At 41.7% G+C, this 22,819-nt stretch overlaps 1 protein-coding gene across 4 annotated transcripts; it reads right to left on the reverse strand.

Moving 5' to 3' along the window:
- Positions 1–528: 528 nt before the first annotated feature.
- UBLCP1 (ubiquitin like domain containing CTD phosphatase 1) lies at positions 529–21,460 on the reverse strand. 4 transcript variants are annotated; one of them, XR_008316974.1, is made up of 12 exons: positions 21,310–21,460; positions 18,792–18,971; positions 17,475–17,566; positions 16,433–16,518; positions 16,237–16,352; positions 14,288–14,386; positions 13,310–13,347; positions 11,212–11,310; positions 10,246–10,362; positions 5,934–6,061; positions 3,001–3,088; positions 529–2,393 (listed from the first exon to the last, which is right to left on the reverse strand). XR_008316974.1 is itself a non-coding variant. In XM_053299802.1 (11 exons), exons 2-11 carry the CDS (start codon positions 18,943–18,945, stop codon positions 3,061–3,063), a joined length of 957 nt encoding a protein of 318 aa, XP_053155777.1. In that variant the 5' UTR covers positions 18,946–18,971; positions 21,310–21,460; the 3' UTR covers positions 529–3,060. The 4 variants fall into 4 exon arrangements, 3 of the variants coding, with proteins under 3 accessions (XP_053155777.1, XP_053155778.1, XP_053155779.1); XM_053299802.1 differs by having other exon boundaries at positions 529–3,088; XM_053299803.1 differs by lacking the exon at positions 21,310–21,460 and adding an exon at positions 21,148–21,286 and having other exon boundaries at positions 529–3,088.
- Between the last annotated feature and the right edge of the window lie 1,359 nt (positions 21,461–22,819).

The following is a 22,819-nucleotide window of genomic DNA, read 5'->3' on the forward strand; positions in this document are numbered from 1 at the left end:
CCCTAGTGAAATAAGAGCCTCCCCATCTCTTACAACTTTTAAAAAGGCAGTCAAGACACATTTGTTCACCCAGGCTTTTAATTAGAGATTGTTTTAACTGTGTTTTAATTGTGTTTTAATAGTTTTAACATTTTAAATTTTAATGTGTTAATCTCTTTATTGGTTTTTATTGTCTTGTAAACCACCCAGGGAACTCGCGTTTTGGATGGTATAAAAATGTAATAAATAAATAAAAACATTTAACTCTTATCTGGATGGCTGAAAATATGATTTCATTTGGAATTGAACCACAAGGAGCAAAAAGCTGACTATGGCATATTTTCTGACAACCAACTCAGCTATGCCACAATCTATTCATTTTAACAGTTTGTGGCTCATTGGTGTCTGCGGCCTCAAAACTGCTATTTGCCATCATTTTCTGAGGGGCAGCCAAGCACTTCAGCCCTCCACACAGTCTCCTTTGCAAAACCAGACAGCTACTTTCCACAGCTAAAACTGTCACCATTACCATTATAGCAGCACCAAACCTAGGCAAGAATGTCATTTTATTAGTATGAATGTCATCATCAGCTAGACAAAAACATTTCAATGGCTTACAAAAAAGATTAATATTTAAAGAAGGCATCAATAGGAACACTGTGCAGTGTACCTATAGTTACTTAAGCTTTGTCCTCCAGTGCTCTGCTTCCCAGTAGGTTAGAGCATACAGTACTAGAAACATTCACCCAAGACAGCTGCTGAAATCTGTTAAGATTTCAGTGATCTAAACATTCTTTGACCAGTACTCTATTCTTGAGTACTGCAGTGCCTAAATCTTGGGTGTCATATGTACAACATCCTGAATTTAGGCAGAACGTTATTTGAGAATACTGGATCAGATAAAGAGTGTTTAGGTCACTATACAGGTTGTATGATAAGATGTGGGAAAGCTCAATTTGTAGTTCAGTTTTAATTTCAGTGGCATTCTGAGCAACTCATGATGTGCCTGTGAATCTATGGTGATTACTTGGATTAATCATATGACAATCACTTAGCAATATGTAAAGTGGACTTCAGGATCAATTGTACTCTTATTTTTCCAGAGGAGGGCCTTGACTCATTGGTAGAGCACATGCTTTGCATGCGGAATGTCTCAGATTCAATCCCTGACTTCTCCACTTCAGAGGATATCAGGCAGGAAGGTCTCTGCCGAAACTCTTGGGAAAGTGTAGACTGCTCAAGCTGATAATACTGGTACGGATGGTCTCAGGATAAGGCAGTTCATCCAACCCACTGTAATGGAATGACATTTGCTACACAACTTAAAACTGTAATTCATTAATGCAATGACATTTGCTACACAACTAAGACTGCATGTTTCCAGACATTTCTGGAAACTGCACACTTTTTATTCAGACTGCCATTATAGTCAATACAGAAACTGATCCAATATCAACTAAAAAGTCAAAAAGGTGCCCTAAAGGCGCTCGGAGTGAATTAGCCACTGATCCGAGAAACTATGTTCTAAGTTCATTCTACAACTACCATAGACTGTAACACTCCTTTTTGAAAACCAGTTATAGCCAGCACACTGTAGATAACTGGTGCTTAGAATTACTGGAACTTATGTCACTATAAGTCACTGGTGAATTAAACAAATACGAGAAAATTCTCTCTCCACTATAATGCTATAGCTAGGAAACTAGCTCCACCCAAGATGGAGCACATGTGTTCAGAAGAGTACAGAATGCGATCTTGGGTTGCAATCCCCACCCGCATATTAACAGGCAGAAGAACATCAGAGTTTTGGTCAGTTAGGACTACTCAGCAGCTCTGCATGCTTCATGGTTTGTAATCCTAAACTATGTCACTTGGCATAAAAACTGTAGTCTTATTTTCTGGCTTCACTTCAGCAACAGCTTCACGCCAATCAAATTCCATTAGAGTGTGTCTTGCACAATATGGACTCAATCATTAATAAAGCCTTGTGCCTCAAATAAACCTCAAAGCGCATAACACTTGTCTGTAACGAGAAGTTTGAGAACAACAGAACACAGGTTTTAAGAAAAGGCATTTATTATTATTATTTTTATTATGAGCTTGCTCTAGTTCCTTAAGAACAATATATGCTATCTTTATTTGAAAGGGGCAGTTTGCTTTCAAATGCAAAAATGGTAGGATGAGGGACTGTCAGCAATGCGAGACAGTGATCACATCACACTTCCACAGTGCAGGCTGAAGCAGCACAACTTTAAGTGATACCTTAGAACAGCTGTGGCTAAAATATTGCCATTAAGAGAGTTTGTATCCAGACAAGCTTTAACTAGAACCGAACAACTAATGTTCATGCTTTGAAGAATTAGTCCTTGGCTCTCCTCAGGTTAACGCATTGCCTCAGGCTAGAAGTATTTTTTCTGTAAGAAAAGGAATGCTTTTCAAACCAAGCATTAGAAGTCATTTTTTAAAAAAAATTCTTCCTACTCTCCAATCGTATACAATCCAATTACACAGTTTTTATTATCAAGAGCTACACATGAAGGCATTTTTGCCCCCTAGTGGTACTTTCCACCCTGAAAACTGTCTTGCACAAAGGAACATTTGACATACTAATACATAATTAGACAGCTTATAGTTCATAGTTAAATACCATAACGGGAAGGGGAAATAGTTTTTAGAACCAACAATGCCAAAACTGGCTCCATAGTTGTTGTGGTGTTTTTTGTTTTTTGGGGGGGTGGGGGGTGGTCTAAAACTTCCCCCCTAATTTCAAAACAATAGGGTCTTTAAAATCTTGTAAATACTATAGTAGCAATAAAGGTGACATCATTTTTAATAGTAACACCAGAGATAAACTCAAGAAAAAAAAACCATCCGGTTTTCCTTTTTGTTGTTAGCAGTAATCTTCAGAAGAGAAAGACATAGACAGAAAGACAGACCCAAAGCAAACCAACGGGAAGACCAAGTATAAGCAGTCATTCTGGTGGTTAAATCAGTGTCCAGCACTATTTTATTCTAGCTTACACAAGAGGAAGGGTCAAAAGGTCTCTATGTTCCGCTTGGTTTCAGTGTTACAAATTAAAGCTACTGTCCTTGCTTCTTTGAAAGGTACCTAGAGGGAAAAGCCAAATATTTATAATGTAATCAGATTTATTCAAAAAAATTAACATGTTCTAAATAACAGCACATCCAATAATTAGCAGTATAGCTAATAGCTACATGCTCAGAAATATTATTATTATTATTATTATTATTAAAACTTTTATACCGCCCTTCCAAAAGGCTCAGGGCGGTTTACATTAAAACACCATTAAAATCAGTTAATAATTAAAACAAAAATTATAAAGCATAAAACAATGATTAACCATTAAAAACATCATAAAACAACAATTAAATAATCATAACAATTTAAAAACAAGTATTAAAAAGCTGAGAAAGCCTGGTTGAAGAGATGTGTTTTCAAGTGTTTTCTGAAAATTGCCAGAGATGGGGAGGATTGTATCTCAGCAGGGAGCGCATTCCACAATCTCGGGGCAGCAGCCAAGAAGGCCGGTCTCTGTGTAGCCACCAAACGAGTTGGTGGCAACTGGAGACGGACCTCCTCAAGTGACCTCAACGGCCGGTGGGGCTCATAGCGAAGACGATGCTCTCTTAAATACCCAGGGCCTAAGCCATTTAGGGCTTTATAAGTTATAACTAGCACTTTGTATTTTGCCCGGAAAACTATTGGCAGCCAGTGTAACTCCATCAACAAAGGAGTAATGTGGTCTCTCCGAGATGACCCAGAGACCAACCTGGCTGCCGCATTCTGAACCAACTGAAGTTTCTGGACTACGTACAAAGGCAGCCCCACGTAGAGCGCATTACAGAAGTCCAGTCTGGAGGTTACCAACAAATGTACCACTGTTTTGAGGTCATTGATCTCGAGAAATGGGCACAGCTGGCGTATCAGCCGGAGCTGATAGAAAGCACCCCTGGCCACTGCCTCAACCTGAGAAACCAAGGAGACACGTTGATCCAGAAGTAGTCCCAGACTGCGAACCTGTTCTTTTTGGGGAAGTGTGACCCCATCTAGAACAGGGAGATCAAAATCGTCTCTAGAGTTCCGACCCTGCACAATAAGTACCTCCATCTTATCTGGATTCAGCTTCAGTTTATTCTCCCTCATCCAGCCCATTACTGCTTCCAGGCAGACATTTAGGAAGGATATGCCAACTCCTGAAGAAGTTGACATGGAGAAGTAGATCTGGGTGTCATCAGCATACTAGTAACACCCAGCTCCAAATCCCCTGATGATCTCTCCCAGAGGTTTCATGTAGATGTTAAAAAGCATTGGAGAGAGTATGGAGCCTTGAGGAACACCATACTTAAGCTCAGATTTTGAAGAGCAACAATCTCCAATCGACACCATCTGGAACCTGCCCAAGAGGTAGGAGCGGAACCACTCTAAAACAGTGCCTCCCACCCCCAACCCCCTCAGACGTTCCAGAAGGATACTATGGTCGATAGTATCGAAAGCCGCCGAGAGATCCAAGAGGACCAACAGAGTCACACTTCCTCTGTCAATTCCCAATTGGAGATCATCCATCAGGCCGACAAAGGCAGTCTCCACCCCATAGCCCGCCCGAAAGCCAGTTTGAAATAGGTCTAGATAATCAGTTTCCTCCAAGACCGCCTGGAGCTGAGAGGCCACCACCCTCTCAATTACCTTGCCCAGCCATGGGAGATTGGAAACTGGCCTATAATTGCTCAACTCTGAGCAATCTAACACAGGCTTCTTTATAAGAGGTCTAATAACTGCCTCCTTATAAAAGATTCTAATAAACATTTTAAAAAGTGTCCTTAAACCAAATAGCCTAATTTCTAAGCTGCACACATTGTTCTTTGAGCATTTGAGACTGGCAGTATCAGATTTTCACCAATCACAGAACTATGATGCAATATGATGGTCCATCTTCACAAAGTTTCACCAGCTGTTAGCTCTGTATCATATTATTCACAATGTATGGCAAAGTTCCTAAAATTACCATAATTCAAATGCACATTTCATATTTACAATGTACTATTTCCGCCCCTTGCCTACAAAAATGTTTTTCAAAAGCAACCTATGCAGTTCCCAGAAGTTAACTTTTGAAAACCCAGAATTCTATTACTAAAAATATTGATTCCAGAAAATTAAAATTTTCAAACTTTGATCTGAAAATTGTTTTATGGATTATTGCATCTACGTTCAACATTTCTAAACTTCAGACTTCATACTAAAATAGGTGCTCACACTTCTCAATATCTGTACAAATGGGGTGAGTGTAAGTAGTATCCCAAGGATTAACCAATTCCTTTAAAAACCTGAATGGTAGCTCCTTCCCTGCTAAGCTAGAATGCTCGGTATGCATACCAAGCATCAAAGTCAAGTGCAGTTAAATCTCAAGCACAAAGTTAAGACTGCCAAGCCACGTATAGTGCATGCAGTTAGCAGAATTTTGAGAAGCACAGGTCCTTTTAGCCTGATTCAGCAAAAGTGTCAGCACACCACTAAACATTTCACTTGATTCCACCAAGGTCACTGGGGCTACTCATTTTAAAAGTATCTGAGGAAGATCTGATTGGAGGCAGTTTGGTTGTTAAAAGTTTATGTTGATTCCACACCATTATACTATTCTCTGGACTTTTTTGTGGATTACCCCACCACCACACACACACACACACACACACACACACACTTCCCCTTTCCTCATGCACATATGCATGTGAAAAAGAAGACTGCCAGTTTACTAATACATTAAAGTGGCACTTAAACATATTTAAGTGCTGTGTTACCTTGAGGCCAATGCTGCAAACTGAGAAGCAATTCTCTCAACAGTCTCCTGACCTCTGCTAATGTAGTTTATATGAATTTTGATTGGGCCAAGAGGCAGGGCAGACTGACATTGCCGCAATATCACAACCTTAATCCTTACCTTTCCCAGTGTTTGTGGTTCAACTCCAAGAAGTCATCCAATTTTGCTATTTCCTTGAGGTACTGAGTAAGTTTTAGGAGCTCCTTATCTTTATCTCTGTTTAAATGTGCTTTCATGAAAGGTTTTATCTGTTGAGACAGAATCCAGGTGCAAATTCATTTTTCAGGAGAGAGCATACCAAACTTGACAATTTAGTATTTAACATATAATATTGTAAACTTTGCACTAACAGCTTAATCGGGGTGTAGCTATAATTGAGCAGATGGGTTCCAAGAACCTCAGCTCCTGGGGAACCCCCAGCTCCAACTCTCCCTATTTTCTTCATCATCTCCCTCACTCCAAGGGGCCACCATGGAGTAGGTGAACACAGGCTCCCTCTCCCCTAGCTATGCTCCTTAGCTTAATCATATAGTTCACTTTCAGCTAGGCTCTACCTTACTTGCCAGGTTGTCTCCAACCTTACCTTTCTGCAGAGTTCTGCACTTGCCTCTACATCTCCCCTGGGCCCCAAACATTCACAGATTTTTGTGCAAAGGGTTGCCTTTCCCTTCTGTAAGTGTTCTACACCATTCATGAGTGGCTCAAGGTTCAAGCTGATGGACAGGGGTAGTCCTTCATGAAGCAAGGAGAAGTGGTTGCATCAAGCAATGGATTGCTGGGCCACCAGTTAGCTAGATACCTCCTGTCCCCCACACAGTCTCATCTGCCTTCCTCTACCACCTCCTACCCACCACCCTAAGAGCATCTTTTTGCTTAGTGATGGCATAGCCACTGCTCCCCAGTTTCCCCAAGATGGTCCTCTGAAGTCATCACCTTCTAGCCCAGTGGGCACATTCCTAGTCTGCATGTAGGCCAGTCTTTTTTACAAGGAAATGTGAAGATTATCCCAACATTCTTAACTCATACATTGTCACCTGAATGGATCCAGCAGTCTATTTTGCTAGCTGCCTTTCACCACTGTCTAGTTACAGACAGATGCATTAATGTAGCCTCAAAGATCAAGAGATGGTCAACCACGGCTCATTCAACTTTTGACGACCACCCTTCTTTCCCCCACCCTCCCACTTTCCTAACCTCAGCTACCCCCACCTTCCCCACACCACTTCACAGCAACCCCTTCTTCATGCTCCCAGGACACAGGGCCGCAATCATTAGCATAGTGCTGTTTCTACAGAGCTAGCGATGGCTGCTCTCCCTTCCAGGGAGGACGCAAGGGAGTAAGCCCCAGTGTACAGTCTCCAAAATGCAATCATGTCTCTTAGAAGCTATATACAGAACTTTTGTTCTCTTTTTTCAGTATTAAAATGACAGCCCCAAATTCTGGAAGGGAGAAAATTAATACCCTGTACAAAGCATCCACAATGCAGCTCACAGAGGGCTGTAGGCCACCGCCTTCCCAAAAGAAAACAGGAACTCACCTGGAATACTGGAGGCTATTTTTCTTTGCCACATATGGCCAATGAAATAACTGACTGCAAGCCTAAGTTAGTATATTTCTATTGTTGTTGAGCACACAATAAACTTGAAAGTTAGGCCTTTGGGTCAGTTATAGGGTACATGATTTGCATGTAGAGGGTCCCAGATTCAATCCCCAACATCATTAGTTAGTTACAAGGAACTTGGGTAACAAGGGTGCAAAAGGCCCCAGCCTGGTACCTTGGAGACTGTGACATCTTGATATGGTCTTCTCTTATACAGGCCTATCTACTCTGATTGGCAGCAGCTCTCAAGGGATGCTTTTAACTAGAGATGAAAAGGAACCAATTGGAGCCTTCCAAATGCAAAGCATGTGCTCTACCACCAGAGCACATTATTGCAGGTTTTAGTTCATTCCAAATCAGAGTCAGTGTGTGCCTTCTATTTCCTCCGCTCCGGCCCCAAAAAGGAAAAGCTATTTTCCTTAGACATTAATTGTGATGAATAATTAATAATTTTAAAATAGCTGAAAAACCAGATAGACTTTGTCAGTCTCTTGTGGTGACTGTGTCCTTCTGAGAGGCTTATAAAACTCACTCCAAGCACTGCTTGTCACATTTATCAAAAGCTTGCAGACAATAAGTTAATCCCATGTGGAATGGCTGATTAAATTCTGTTGCCTCTGGTAGAACATCTGATCTCGATTCCTTCTACAGCAACATTTCTTATAAACGGTCACCTCCAATTTGTCTCTCTGTCAATAAAGTCTGAGCTGCAGCACACCAGCTCTGTTTCCCCAGGGGGAGGCAACGATACTGTTCTGTCAGCATTGCACTCCATCAAGTCTCCATCCAGTTGAGCAACACTTTAAAGCAATTTGCCCACGTCTGTCACCATTTCTCAGAACCAGATAGACTTTACACAGGGCAATGCCATCATAAGAGCCAGATGTCTTTTCCAGGACAAACCCGTTCCAAAAGCCGTGACATGATCGGGAGTGAAAAAAGGACACCAATGTAACTTTGACAATATCCATTTCTGAATTGGTACAAGCTGTACTTGAGTTCCATTCAGACCAAATTTATCCCCTACTCCAGTGGTTCCCAAACTGGGAACCTCCAGATGTTGCTGAACTCAGTCCCAGCTACAATTTATTGTGGCTGGGGATGATGGGAGCTGTAGTTCAGCAACATCTGAAGGCTCCCAGTTTGAGAACTGCTCCATAATACTTTTGACAGAAATCTCCTCTGGGTCCCAGCAGAACTGAGAGAAGCTTCTCTCCCTACCATCACTTTCATTACAGCAAATGCACCAATATTCTGTAGCTACCCTTTAAATGTTCTTATGGCTAATTGCAGCTATTTCCTACCCCCAACTTAATGACAGCAGCATAAATAGAGAAGTCACTATTTACAGCATAACACAGCTAAGAGACTGAGCTGTGAGCCAGACACGAATCTCAGCTTAGCCATGTGCCCACTAGGTGGTCTCAGGCAAGCTATTTAAGCTCCTGCCTTCAAACCCCCTATTTGCACTATGCGGACACTATTACAGACTAGTACAGGAGGACTGCTGTAAGAATTACTGAGAAAACACAAAATGCTATCAACTTTCCAGGATGGTAAAATTGCTAGGTATTAGGGATGTGCATGAATTCATGATTTGAAAGGTGCAGTGGGGAACCTTTAAGAGCAAGGAGAGCAGCACCCTAGTGCAGTGGTTGTGTGGCAGGTGGCAGCATGCACATGGCCTCCATGCATGCGCAGCAGCCATATACGTGCTGCCACTGCCAGACAGGGGTGTTGGGGAGCACACAAGGGGTGCTGGGAGCATGACACCCCAGCTTCCTGCTGCAGCAAGTGGCGAAGGTGTAGGTACAGACCTGCTCTCCTCGCTCTTAAAGGTTCCTCACCAGACCTTTCCATTCACCAATTCATGCACATCCCTACTAGATATTATTATGCATCTTCAAAAATTTTGCATCTTGTTGTTTTATCATATTCCTTTTGCTCAAGAGCTAAAAATTGCCTCGTAACTCTATCCTAACTCCAGCTCTTTCCATTTCAACCTCTCAAATCAACACAAAAACTTCTATAAGCAGCAGCACAACTCCAAACCACCAACTGCACAGGTAAATACATACACACACACACACACACACACACACACACACACACACACACACACACACTTCCAAAGACCATTCCAGATAACTTCTTGAGTGCTTCTTCAAATAACTGATGTGGTGCAGTGTCTAAAGTGTTAGGCTTCTATATAAAAGACCAGGTTCAAGCACTAATCTTCACTTTGAAGATCTTTGTATGTCTTTAGGCAAGTCACATTCTCTCAGCCTAGTCTACTTCACAGGCTTGTCGTGAAGCCAAGAATGCTACTCTCAGCTCCCTAGAGGAACAGCAAGAAACAAATATTTGCTGTCCCTCATTAAAACCTTGGGATGCAAAGGTGTAACTTTATATGTTCAAAGCAACATACAGTTAAGCGCTACAATCCAGAGGTTCAAATGTATAAATAGAGTTCTGTGCATAATGGCCTCCCAATTCTTCATGGATGTTCAACAGGGGCACTAGAAAATACCCCTCATAAAACATTTCCTTTCATAGAGTAGTAAGGGAAATGCTTACCTGCTGAAAGGTTTAGACTGAACTCATGATTTTCACATGGCTGCTTTAAGATGGAGATAAACAGACACTGGCACGATGGTACACCCTACCAATATTACAAACACTATAAAAGATGTGTTCAAATACATGTGAAAAATGAACAGTATTCCTTTGTGGGTGCTCTTTAGAGTGGTAGCGTCACTTCCTAAATTTCACACTCTACCATGAGTTTTCTTCTTTAGCTAGTTGGCATTTCTCCAACTATGCTATGTTACCTTTAGTCCATTTTGTGGATTCATCAGAAAATTCCGCCCAATATCATCAAACATGATAGTATTTTTCTTGCTGTAAAACTCTGAAAATTTGCCCCATATAACACCCAGAGGTTTCACCTGCAGAAGTGAAATCGAGAGAAAACCCTAAGTAAAACAGCATTTTAGCACTGGACTCAAATCAAGCATATTTTATTTTCTTTGTACCAAGGTTTTTAATAATCCTCTTTATTTGTATCCTGAACAATCCTGGGAAGTATGCCACTATTATTCTCATTTAACAAAGAAGGACCCAAGACCTAAAGAACAACTTGCTCAGAAGCCGCCCTCAGGACTTGGGACATAAACACATGTCTCCTATTTCCTCCACTGTAGAAGGTGGCTTGCCTTGGACCACAATTATCCTACAATACAAAAGGGAGGCATTTATTGAATTAATTTACTATAAAAAGCATATTCCAGGAGGATATTTCACAAAAGGATGTTAGAAAGAAAATATAGTGAATATTATCTAGAATGAAATGCCATTTATTCAAAAGTGATAGAAGCCTCAAAATGAAACAGATGTGGTGCTCTTGCTAATTTTGGATACATTCATGAAAGGAAAATAGCAAACAGGCTATTCCTAAAAACAAGCTGAGTTCCCACCAAAAAGGTAGCATGACACAAACAGGGAACAGGTGCATTGCAATAAGTTGTCCAAGGAGCAACAGTTCTAGATGACTCAAGTAAGCATGCCAAGCCACACTACAAGGAAATGCCACACAGTGAGCTTCCCTGAGTCATCTGGAAACAGGAAAATGTCTATCACCTGATCTTTTGGCACTGATGTGTGAATAATTTTGCCTTAAAAGAAGAGGATGAACTAGATGGGACTTCTGGACTATTCTGACTCTCTAAATCTACAAATTGTAAGAAGCTGAATTGCTTCTAATACAGAGGAAAAAACAACCTTAAAAAAAATCTTACATCAATTAATCCTCGCCTTGGAGTGTGCACAGTTATCATGGCAGCACTGTCCAGAATGAAGGTTATCTTGTAGTTTGCGTTGGTGCTCACTCCCAGCTCCTGCAGTGCAAATACAATAGTCAATGAAGTTCCACACAGTCAGTTTTACTGCCATAATTTATAAGCCTTGTACAATTCACATGTCCAGCAAGAATAAAGGATGAACCAAGACATGCTAAAAATAAATGTCTGCTTCTCTTTCCAAGGAGACTTCTTATGATGGAGCAGAAGCTGCTATGAGTCCACATTTATGCTTGCAGATTATATGGTCAAACAGTTGTTTTATGGTGGTTTAGAGCTGTCTCACCCCTCATGGGAATGTTCTTCACATGGCACAAAAAGCAAGGTGGGGAGCAGAGAGGATTGACAAAATGTAGCATTGTTACCTACAGAAGGCATTAACAGCTGTCTCAACTAAGCCCTATGTGAAACAGGGCACAACTAAGCCCTATGTGAAATAAGGCAACAGAAGCACGCCCATTTTAAACTTTTTCTAATTCAGTTAATGTTGCAAATTGCAATCAAGCACAGAAAGCACCAGAAATTAAAATAGTTTACTCTAGAAAGGATATTCCAGAGACTAAAAATGTTAGTGCTTAACAGATTAACTTTGGGACAGGATGTGGCTACTCCCAGAAAAGGAACACTGAAGGCAAACTGGCTGAAAGTCAGTTAAACAGCTCTGTATTGGTTCCCCACCCACCTCAAGCTATTTTGAAAGATAGTATTGTACTCTAAGACCTCAGGAGATACTACAGTGCAGGTTTTAAATAGCTACCTACCATACTGATATCATACTATTAAGAAACAAAAACAAGTAACCAAACAAAACCAAGCACAAATAATTCATGGGAGCTGTGTAATGTGACTATGTGCCAACATAATAGCCCTTGTACCAGATCAGATCAAGATGAAGAAATCTGCATCTCTTCTGCATTTACTAGTCCATAGAACTAGGAAGGAGAAAGAGAGATCCAAGGAGACTGGCAAGATCTGTCCATTCTGGATCTAGCTGTTAAAGGACCCAAGCTACTAGAAGAGGCCTTGACAAATTTTCTTTGGCTCTGGGAGTCAACTCCAAAATTTGGGAGCCAAACAAATGCCATGTCACGGCCTTGCTTTTGACCGCAGGTGTGGAAGGCACCCCTGATTGTGAGGGTGCAAGAACAAATATGATTTAGATCTGCACTCTCTTTGAAAAATCAGGTACATAGCTTTGGAGTACTCCTAGATCCAAAATTCTCTCCGGTTTCTCAGGCTGAGGCAGTGGCCAGAAGTGCTTTTTATCAGCTTTGATCAATACGTCAGCTATGCCCATTTCTGGACCTATAAAGCCCTGAATGGCTTAGGTCCAGGGTACTTAAGAGAGTGCTTTCTTTGTCATGAACCCTGCCACCTATTAAGATTCTCTGGAGAGGTCCCGTCACAGTTGCCACTGGCTCTTCTGATGGTGACTCAGGGCCAGGCCAGCTCTGTGGCTGCTCTTGGGCTTTAGAGAATGCACTCCCCATCAAAACAAGAGCCTCTCCATTTCCAATTGATTTTTGAAAAGACTCTTAAGACACACTTGTTTTCTCAGGCTTTTAATTAAAACTAATTTTAAACTGTTTAATTGTTTTACTCTGTGAATTATTTTTATTGTTTTATTTTTATATTATTTTTAATGATTTATATACACCACCTGGTGATTTTATATATATATATATATATATATATATATATATATATATATATATATATGTGTGTGTGTATATATATATATATATATATAGTGGTATATCAATATGGTAAATAAATATATATACATATAATATAAATTAAATAAATAAATAAATACAAGTATTGCAGTGTTGTTTCCAACATATTTAACTACATCAATTTAACATTTACTACAGTGTTTTGTATATTATTATGCTCAATTGTCACTGATTGTAGAGAGCTGTATTATAATCAAAAGATAGTTCCTAATTTGTGAAACAGGCCATTTCAAGAACATGCCAATTTCTAGAAAATCCAAATCTAACTACAAACTCTATCCCCACAAACCCACACAGCTTACTTTCATTTTAGCTTCAATCCACTTCATATTGGTAGCAGCTGAAAGAAAAAGACAGAATGTTAAATTGAATGAATACTGGTGATTATTATTAGAGCAGGGATTTATTTTTTTGCCAAGTCATCATACTCCATATGTAAGCTCATCCACAATCACAAATCAATTTTGGATACTGCAAAGCCTCTCCCATCTGAACTTGTGCTAGGGACAAGTTCATAACCCTGCTGGGCTTGTGGAACTCATTTTTAGTTCAGTCTATACTCTTCTTCCCCATGAATGCAAAACAGTAACTAGTATTAGAGTGCTTTATTTCTTAGAGCCTATATCCAAAGAACATGTACAACTAGTTCCACATGCTGAAGGGAAGTTTGAACTTGTTTCTTGAAAAGCAGCCCCCCATGCAGCATGACAAAGCACTTCCAAAAACAAGGGCAGTTTCATAAGCAGTTTGCAATTTGGTTACATCAATTTTTCTGCACAACATTTACTCAAAGCAGCATACAAACACAACAAGGCATAAAGGGTCTACCATTCAAAGGGGGGGGGAATTAGAAGGTTTACGGGACATGCCTAATACCTTGGGTTGGTCTAAAGGAGCTCTTTGGGTCCCATGCCTTATCTACTGCCAATCAAGATTCATAACCCATTTTTCTGGATCAAGGGGATTGCATCAGAGAGTGTTCTGTTTTATCAAAGTATGGATGACATTTTTTTTACAAGGCATTTGATTTCACGTGCCCAGGGTTTGACAAGAATTAAAGTCTTCCTTAAAACATATTTTTCATGCCCACTGAAAGGTTTGTCATCAGGCATCGCACAACACAACAAAATATGCAAACCTAATCTTCAAGATTTTCATTAGAGATTCTTGTGTAGTGGATGAGAACAGCAACTTTTAAAATATACTGTTTGCAAGCAATTTACTTACACCAAATTACAATATCATACTAAAAACATACTGTTTGCAAGCAATTAACTTACACCAAATTACAATATCGTAGTCTTCATATGCAGATGTCAGGAACTCATGAAGATATGGTCTCATCAGCTCAATTCCAGTCTCTGCACATGACCTATGATCTGAGAACATCAGCAGGTTCAGGTTCATTTTAGTACCTTAAGTTTTCCTTGAATACCACCAGTGTTCTAATTTTTTTCATCTGTGTGTGGAATGAATTGTGTTCTGGGTGGCAGTATCAAGGCAGTGTTTGCACACATGCATTCAGAGTGGTGCATTCCTGATCCAGCCTGAGTGGGATCTAAATTTAACTGAGCGGACATTGAAAAACTTGTAAGTGCACACGGGTGCATGCCTTAGAGGGAACACTGAACACCACTATCACCCCCTTTATTTGTGCTCTGGCATAAGCCAGCACTCTGATCCAAGGAACACATGCAGAGCAGTCTGTGCATACCAAACCCTTTCCAAAAGGTTAAAATTCTACCTATCAGTTGTTTGGCAAGAAACGGGGAGCAGAAAGGACTGAATATAACCACCATGCTCTTTCTGATCAGGCAGCTTGTGGAATTTTAACCTATTGGAAAGGGCTCTAACACAGGCAACCTCAACCATTGAGCCAGAAAGAATAACTGCGTGTGTAGGAACCATGTTAGATTCATCAGGGCAATGATCTGGACAAAATCAAACCTTTCATAGGCAAACACTCATTGCAGTGATAGTAAGGCTTAAGAGGAGGACTAGGCCCCACTTAGAGAAACTGCACGTGGGCTTTTCCTAATAAGGTAAAAAGCCTGGGAAATTCAAAACCAAAGGACCAAACCAGAGGACTGGGTGGGAACTACCCACACAGCCACCTGACAAAGAAAAAGCATTGCCCTGTTGGTTCGTCTGTCCCAGGAGTGTCCTGAGGAAGCAGCAGGCAGCTGCTGGGGAAACAGGAAGGCCAAAGTCTGTGAGTAACAAGTTAGAACTCGTACAGTTAGACATGTGAGGGAGCTTATTTTGCTTTAGTGCATTGTTTGGAATCTGAATTGCCCAGTTAATGGAAACTCTCTTTCTCTTACAATCTGCTTTATGAAGAGATAATTGTTATTGCATACTGTTTTTCTTTCTTTTAATCTAATAATAAATCCTTGTTGGTGAGGTATTCTACTCTTCATTTGGGTCAGCTTTAGTCACACACCTTTGAAAGCCTAGGACTATTGAGCCCTTTTGGGGAGGGTTTTGCCACTCCCCAACCCCACCAAACCCTATATGGAGAGTGGGTTTTCCCACATCGAAATAAAGTGGATGGTGGCAGCCTGCTGTGAATCCTTTACAGGCAAGGATTCAACCTCAGTGAACTCCCCACTCCTCCTCTGGCTCTGGTAGGAGTCATGATGCTTATATACACACTCCCCACCCAACAGTGATTTAACAAGAGCAGGAGACAAGACTAAGGCCATTCATTTCAATACAACCAAGCTACAAGGAGGAACCTTCTCATGCAGTCAACATTGCCTCTTGAAGACATCCATGGATGCCTGGGCAGTGTGACCTGGCCATGTTGGAATGGAAGATGTAGCTAGCTGGAGCATTTCCATTTCCCTCTCCATGTTCAATGGAGGAACAGTAAGGTCTGAAGAGAATTATGGGATCAGTCTGAATTAGTATTTCAAAATTTGAGGATCCAGAGAAAACAACATTTTAGAATCTATTTTGAGTGGTTTTGCTTTCCTCTCTTTTAAATAAGTCTCTCTCTTATGTCACCTCAATACTTCACACAGGAAGACACGAGGATGTGTTGAAATTTTTCTCACACTAATAGTTTTATTTTCTTATGGCTAAGATAAGATCAAGCACAAGAGCAGTAGCAACAAAACACAATTACAAAGTCACAGAGCTGGAAAACAACACTAGACAAATATCATGCAGGGTATACAGTAAAATTTTCAGTGATTACTACTTTGAAAAGGAGACATATACTCACCAAACAGCGTATAATCAACATCCAACACCAACAATTTCTTCCCTTCTCGTGGAGGATTTAATATTTCCACTTTGTACTCTTTAACTCTGCGGGAGATTTTTAGTAAATTCTCTTCCCTAAGTAAAGATAACATAAACATGAGGAAATTGCACTTTTATCAACTGTTTAATTACTTCTCAAAGAAGCAACAACTCACCTGTTCTCTACTTCAACAACTTCCTCTTCAATATCAAAATCATTTACTACGTCTTCATTATCAGGAGGTGGCCCAAGGACGTCTTCCTGCAAGAAGTAAAACAAATTAGCACACAACATTTTTCTTCTCAGGATTCTGTAGTATAGGAAAAAGGTAATAAGTTACACATGCTTCTTTTTCAAACACTACATATGTTTTTGCCAAGGCTCTCTCACATTTTGGACCAAAATTCATGATTAAATGACGTCACACTGCATAATATAGAGCCTCCAGTTATTTTAAGCAGAATATGAATTAAACAAAGTGATTACATTGATAGAGTACACAAAAATGAGAAGAGCAAAATCATTTAAGAATGGAAACTAGAAAGATAAAGTGAGGGAGAAGACAGGAGGACATTTTGGATAATCCATATATTTTGGCTATTGGTGAGAAAAAGGTTTTGATGGAAGAGGAAGATAACTTATTGGATCCAGGATTGTATATAATTAATGGGGTAGGTTCCCAACCTGTGGTCTTCCAAATGTTGCTGAACTACATCTCCCATCACCTCCACTACAATTTATTGTGGCTCAGGATGATGGGAGTTGTAGTTCAGAAACATCTAGAGGACCACAGGTTGGGAACCATTGGGATAGAAAGTTGAGCTTCAGAAGCATGAGGAGAGTTGTATGGATAGGTTTGGGGCGGGGGGTTGTACTAGGGAAAAGAGAAGCTCATGTGTAGAGTAGTATGAAAAAGAGCATTTGCTGGGCAATAGGCATTCTGGGAACTGTATTTACAATGTTTTGAAGTGTGTTTTTGAAAAGAATTAGGGTGGGGAGAGATAGGAGATTAGTCTGAAGTGAGAGGCACTTTTAACAATGCCTACTGATTTCAAACAGCACACCTTAAAATGTATACCACATGTAGAAAAATTGCACTCTGAAAGTTTTTTTTGTTAAAACAAAAACCTTAAGTCATTTCTGTGCAACTTACAAGAACCATCAGAGTTTATCATTATATAAAATGGCTATCAGTATTTAACAAAATAATATTTTACCAAGCTTTCTTCACGAGTCCCCATCATCATAATTTTAGTATTTGGTTTCAATTTTAGTGCTCCAAGCTTAACATCATTCTCTGCTAGCTTGCCTGCAATATAAAAAGATGACAACTTTCTTCAGTAAAAAGAGCAACTTCTCTGTAGGTATTTTTTCCTCTTTAGCCTGACCTGTATAATATTCTGAAGTTATAAATTGATTTACAGTGAAATACTAGGCATATTTTCTCAGAAGTAAGTTCCACTATGTTCAGTAGTGCTTACCCCAGGTAAATCTGCATAGGTTTGCAACCATAATAACCTATTGTAATTATAGGGAATTCTTTCTCCTGCTCCCTGATTCAGCTTAGTATGTTTGTTCCCAGATGTCTACATTTGGGAGTCTAGCATAGAAAAGGGTGAACATTCTCTTGAGGAAGGTGTGGACAGACAAGTTCCATTTTGGTACTGATAAGGAAAGATTCCTCCTTATTTCAGCTCTAATTCAGAATAGCTGCTAGCTTTCGCCAGCACCCAAAGAGCTGTGGGGGTATCAAACTGCAGCCCTCCAGCTGTTTGCCTACAAGTCCCATCATCCCTGGCTACTGCCTTTTGTGACTGGGGATGATGGGAGTTTAGGTCAACTACAGCTGGAAGGTCACAGTTTGACATCCCTGAGTAAGGAGCTTGCAGTAAACCTGTAGAATTTTTTAACTATTTTATTTGGACTGACACCCATGACAACTCATGTGTTTTATTAAAAATGACCCCCTCTTATAAAAAGCAGCACACCATATGGCAGATACATTTGCCTTTCATAGATTCACACAATTATTTCAGCTTTCTTTGGATGTCGGTCCCATTTTTTGGAGCCACCCTCTGCACTACAGGGAAGAGTGGGTAGAAGAAATCTGGACCACTGGTCCATTTCTAGGCACTTGGAGAACCACCTAGTGCCTGCTGGTTGTTAGAATGCTTGCAAAGGAGGACATGCTAGGTAGATCTTGATGTGATCAAGCAAGGCACTTGTGTTCTTAAGCAGGCATGGTTGTTTAACACAGCTTAGTTATGTTTGACAGTTATGTGAGCCACTGTATTCATTCTTACATAGTAATTTTGACAGGCATCCTTGAACCATGAGATTCTGTAAAACCAGACCCTGAAAGGTTAAAGCCAGCCCACCCTTTGACACAGGTAAGATGGTTGGGTTTCCCCTCACACGGTTTAAATTTAATATGGATTTACATAGATATCTTAACACCTATCGAGTTAACAGAGTCAGCTATCTTCCAGCAACTGCAAAATGCAATCAAAAGAGAAAGGGAACAGAAAGATTACCTTTCACTTTAAGTCCAAGAAGTTTTTGACGCTCTGGTAGCACTCCAGTAAGCCCTTTGAGAGACTGCTTGAGATCCAACACTGTATCCTCTTCTGAAAGGGTGGTTATCAAAAATTCCTGCCCACCCCATTTTATAATGAGAGAAACAGCCATCTTTGCAACATATGTTCAAAATAAACCTAAATGGAATCAAGAAATGATGATAAGATGAGTCCAGAATTCTAATCTGTTAGATATGGTTGAAAAAAACATTATAGTCCATTTTTATGATAGTCCATACAAATTTGGAAGATACTGTATGGAGCCATTTTAGAAAGAAGGGAATGGAAAGACCTATACGAGAGAAAACATGTTTCATTTGGCAAAGTTAGTGCTAACTAACCCCTAACTCCTGCTAACTGAGCAAAGAGGCATCTTTTTAAAGATGTGATTCTCTTTATTTAGCAGTGGGAGAGCAACTGGCCCTATCCAGCCCCAGCACAGCATCTCTCCAGTGGCTGTTGCTGGTGTCAACCTTATGTTTCTTTTTAGCTTGTGAGCCCTTTGGGACAGGGGACCATCTTATTTATGTATTATATATCTTTTTCTATGTAAACCACTTTGAGAACTTTGGTTGAAGGGTGGTATATAAATATACATAGTATAGTAGTAACAGTAGGTCACACCAAGTAAAGTTCTTCAACTAGTTTCTGCCCATGGTGGTATGAATGACAACAGGGTTTGATTTAAGCCAATACAGGCTAGATAGAAAACAAGAGCGTTCCAGGCAGTGTGTTCCCTAGTTTTTTTTCATCTGTGTGCAGAATGAGTTTTGTTCTGGGTGGCAGTATCAAGAGAGTGTGTGCACACCATGTGCATTCAGAGGGGACTTTCTTAATTCAACCTGAGCGGGATCTAAAATTAACTGAGCAGACATCAAAAAACTTGTGAGTGTGCACTTGTGTGCACGCCGATCCCAGGAGAAATAAAGCATATCTTTTATCAATTCCCACATACCAGTAGGATGCTACAGCTCAATAGGATGCGCTCAGCTCAAAACTACCAGTTTAAGATAAGACAGGCTCCTTTAGCTTCAGAACATATGCAATGAGCACCCACCCTAGTAACTTAAACAATGCATGATCAATTAAAGAAAGGTATGTTGAAATATAATTATGTTATACAAGCTTAGGAACATAGGTAACTGCCTTATACCAAGTCAGACCATTGGTCCACCTAGCTCAGTATCACCTACACAGACTGGCAACGGCTTCTCCAAGTTTTCAGGCAGGGGTCTCTCAGGGCCCTATCTTGGAGATGCCATGGAGGGAACTTGGAACCTTGTGCATGCAAATGCTCTTCCCAGGGTGGCCCCATCCCCTAAGGGGAATACATCTCCCATTCAATGCAAACAGGGCAGACCTCAATAGGGATGTGCGCGAACCTGTTCGGAGGCCTTTACAGGCCTCCAAACAGGTTCGAAAGACCAGCAGTTCGAAGGTGGTGGTGGGGTATACCATTAAGTACCCGGGAGGGTGCTCTCCCCCCCCCCCACACACACGCATCTCCCCCGCCAGAGCTGTAGTTTAAAAGGACAGTGTACCTCCCTGCCACCCTGTTGCCTCCTCAGACTGGAAGTGACTGGAAGCACCCAGCCCGACATATGTGCCCACCGAGTACATCTAGTCACTTCCGGTCCGAGGAGGCGACGGGACAGCAGGGAGGTACACTGCCACCTCGCCTGACCCTTTTAAATTGCAGCGCCAGTGGGGGAGGATAAGAGCACCTCCCCAGTCCTTAAAGGTATTCCCCCTCCACCCTCAAGCCACCCCCCACTGGTTCCATGAACATCCCTAGACCCTGATTAGCAAAGAGGACAACTCTCCTCCCATAACAGGCTTGACTAAACAGATTTTGAAATCTCAGTATTATGAGACTTATTTCAGAACAACTTTGCTCCAATAAAAAGTTCTGATTCTGAAGAGGGTTCCTGTAAATTTTAGCTGTTGCAATCAGCAGAGCTTCATGAAGTGCAGCTTTTCTTCACATCCACGTGAAGCAACAGAAGAAGGCACACCAAGCAGCGTGTTTTTCCCTTTTATGCTATCACTTTAATACTAAACGTACAGAATGTTAGGTGCTGTTCAATTTTTAAAAAAAAAGAAAAAGAAAAACGAATCCCTGTCTTACTCACAGCCCAATCCCGTGCACTTTTACTCAGAGGAAAACCCCACTGAACTCCGTGAGCCAATTGCCAAGTAAGGATGCACAGGATAGCAGCTTTGGAGGTGTAAGAGCCCTTTCAAGCGTCTGGAGAACCCAACAACTCTACCAATACGCCCGGAGCCGGGATGCAGTTTACAGAGAGCTCCTTGCCTGCAAGCTTTAGCCCTTCATACCATCGCCGGCCTTAGGTGAACCGAGACAGTAACGGAACAGGGGAGGAGAAAGAGTCCCCCAGCCGTCATCAGGCATTACAGTTACTACATCATCATCATCATCATCATCTGCTGTAGCCCAGGAGGAGCTCACACGTACCCCCACAGCTCCGTCAGGCATCAGCTGAGCCAAAGGAAGGAGGGGAGGGGAGCAGCCCTCTCTCACCCCAAGCGAACGTCCCGGGAACCAGCCGCACCGGAACTAGAACTCGGCCGCCGCCGGGGCTGCTCGAGAACCGGAAGCACTCCGCGGAGTACCCGGATGCAGCGGCAGGGCTAGTAGCCACCGTGGGAAGGCGCGACTCAGTGAAGCTACAGACGTGTTTTCGATCAAGCATCCCTTAAACTGTAGTAGAGGAGCAGGAGGCAGATGAGCTTTGACTTCGTCCCTGCCCCCCCCCCGCCCCTTTTCGTATCTCGGATGGAATGGCGCTTCTTCGTGGTCCAGGGGTAGTTGCTACCCGAGCAATGACGCTGAGTGGAGCGGGGAGCTGCTGGGTAGAAGCCGAACCTCTGAAGAAGGAAGACCAAAGCTCTACCTGGGGCTCCACCTCCCTCCATGCTTTCCACACACTGTATCGAGCCATTAAAGATTCCAGGCAAATGCTGGTGGAGGGCTGGCAACCCTACAAGTTGGCTGAAACTGAGGGCCTGCGGGCTCGTGGGAAGGTGGAAAACGGGGAGGAGGGAGGGAGTCCAAGGCGCTGCTGCTTCTGCTGGGCGGGCGTTGTTGTGCGGCGGGCTCCCGGAGACTGCCAGCTAGTGATCCGTTGGTGGGAAACTTTCTGATAGTGCTGTCAGCTGCTGAAATTGATCTTAAAACAACCAAGGTCCAGGTTGTATAGAGCTCTAAAACTCAGAACTGGGTACTCAAATTGTACCCAGATAACTACTAGTAACCAGGGCACTTCTTTAAGGATTTATGTAATATGGTCTCTGGGGCCTACTCTGGAGCCTGGCTGCAACATTTTGGACCAGCTATAGTTTCTGAACTATTTTCAGAAGCATCTTGAGGCAGAACACATTGCAGTCATCTAAGCTAAGGATACCAAGGCATGAATGATGGAAGACACATATTTATCTTGAGGGAGAGGGTGCAGAAGATGCACCAGGCTCAGGTGGAAAAAGGCATTCTTTGCTCTAGCTCCCCCCCCCGCCCCCAAGTATCAAGCAACAATGGCAGGTCAAGGACCTTCCTGCCTTGTGCTGCCCTCTGACTACCAAACCTGTGACTAGCCATGCTTGCTATGCCACTTTGGTGGTACTTCAGTGTGCCTCTAAAATGTAGCCTTTCAGCTAGGGGTGTGTGAGCTGGCCTGGTTCAAGCCGGGCTTGACGGGTTCATGGTCAAACTGGATCAACCTTGGCTGGTCCGAGTTCAAACTGGACTACATCTGGTTTGAACCAAGCCCCTTTGGATCTCTACTGCCAAAGGAGAATCCAGTGAGGGCTTCCCTTTACCAGTAATGGGGGACGGGGGGGACCAAGGGGACTTCCTTAAAGGTAGAGCATGCGGGAGAGGAGTAATCTACTACTCACAACTAATTTAGTAAAGTGATTTGCTACTCACAATTTACTACTTACTACTCACTTCCATCTGTGCTGGCAGC

The sequence above is a fragment of the Hemicordylus capensis genome, chromosome 2 (assembly GCF_027244095.1).
Source record: "Hemicordylus capensis ecotype Gifberg chromosome 2, rHemCap1.1.pri, whole genome shotgun sequence".
Taxonomy (NCBI): domain Eukaryota; kingdom Metazoa; phylum Chordata; class Lepidosauria; order Squamata; family Cordylidae; genus Hemicordylus; species Hemicordylus capensis.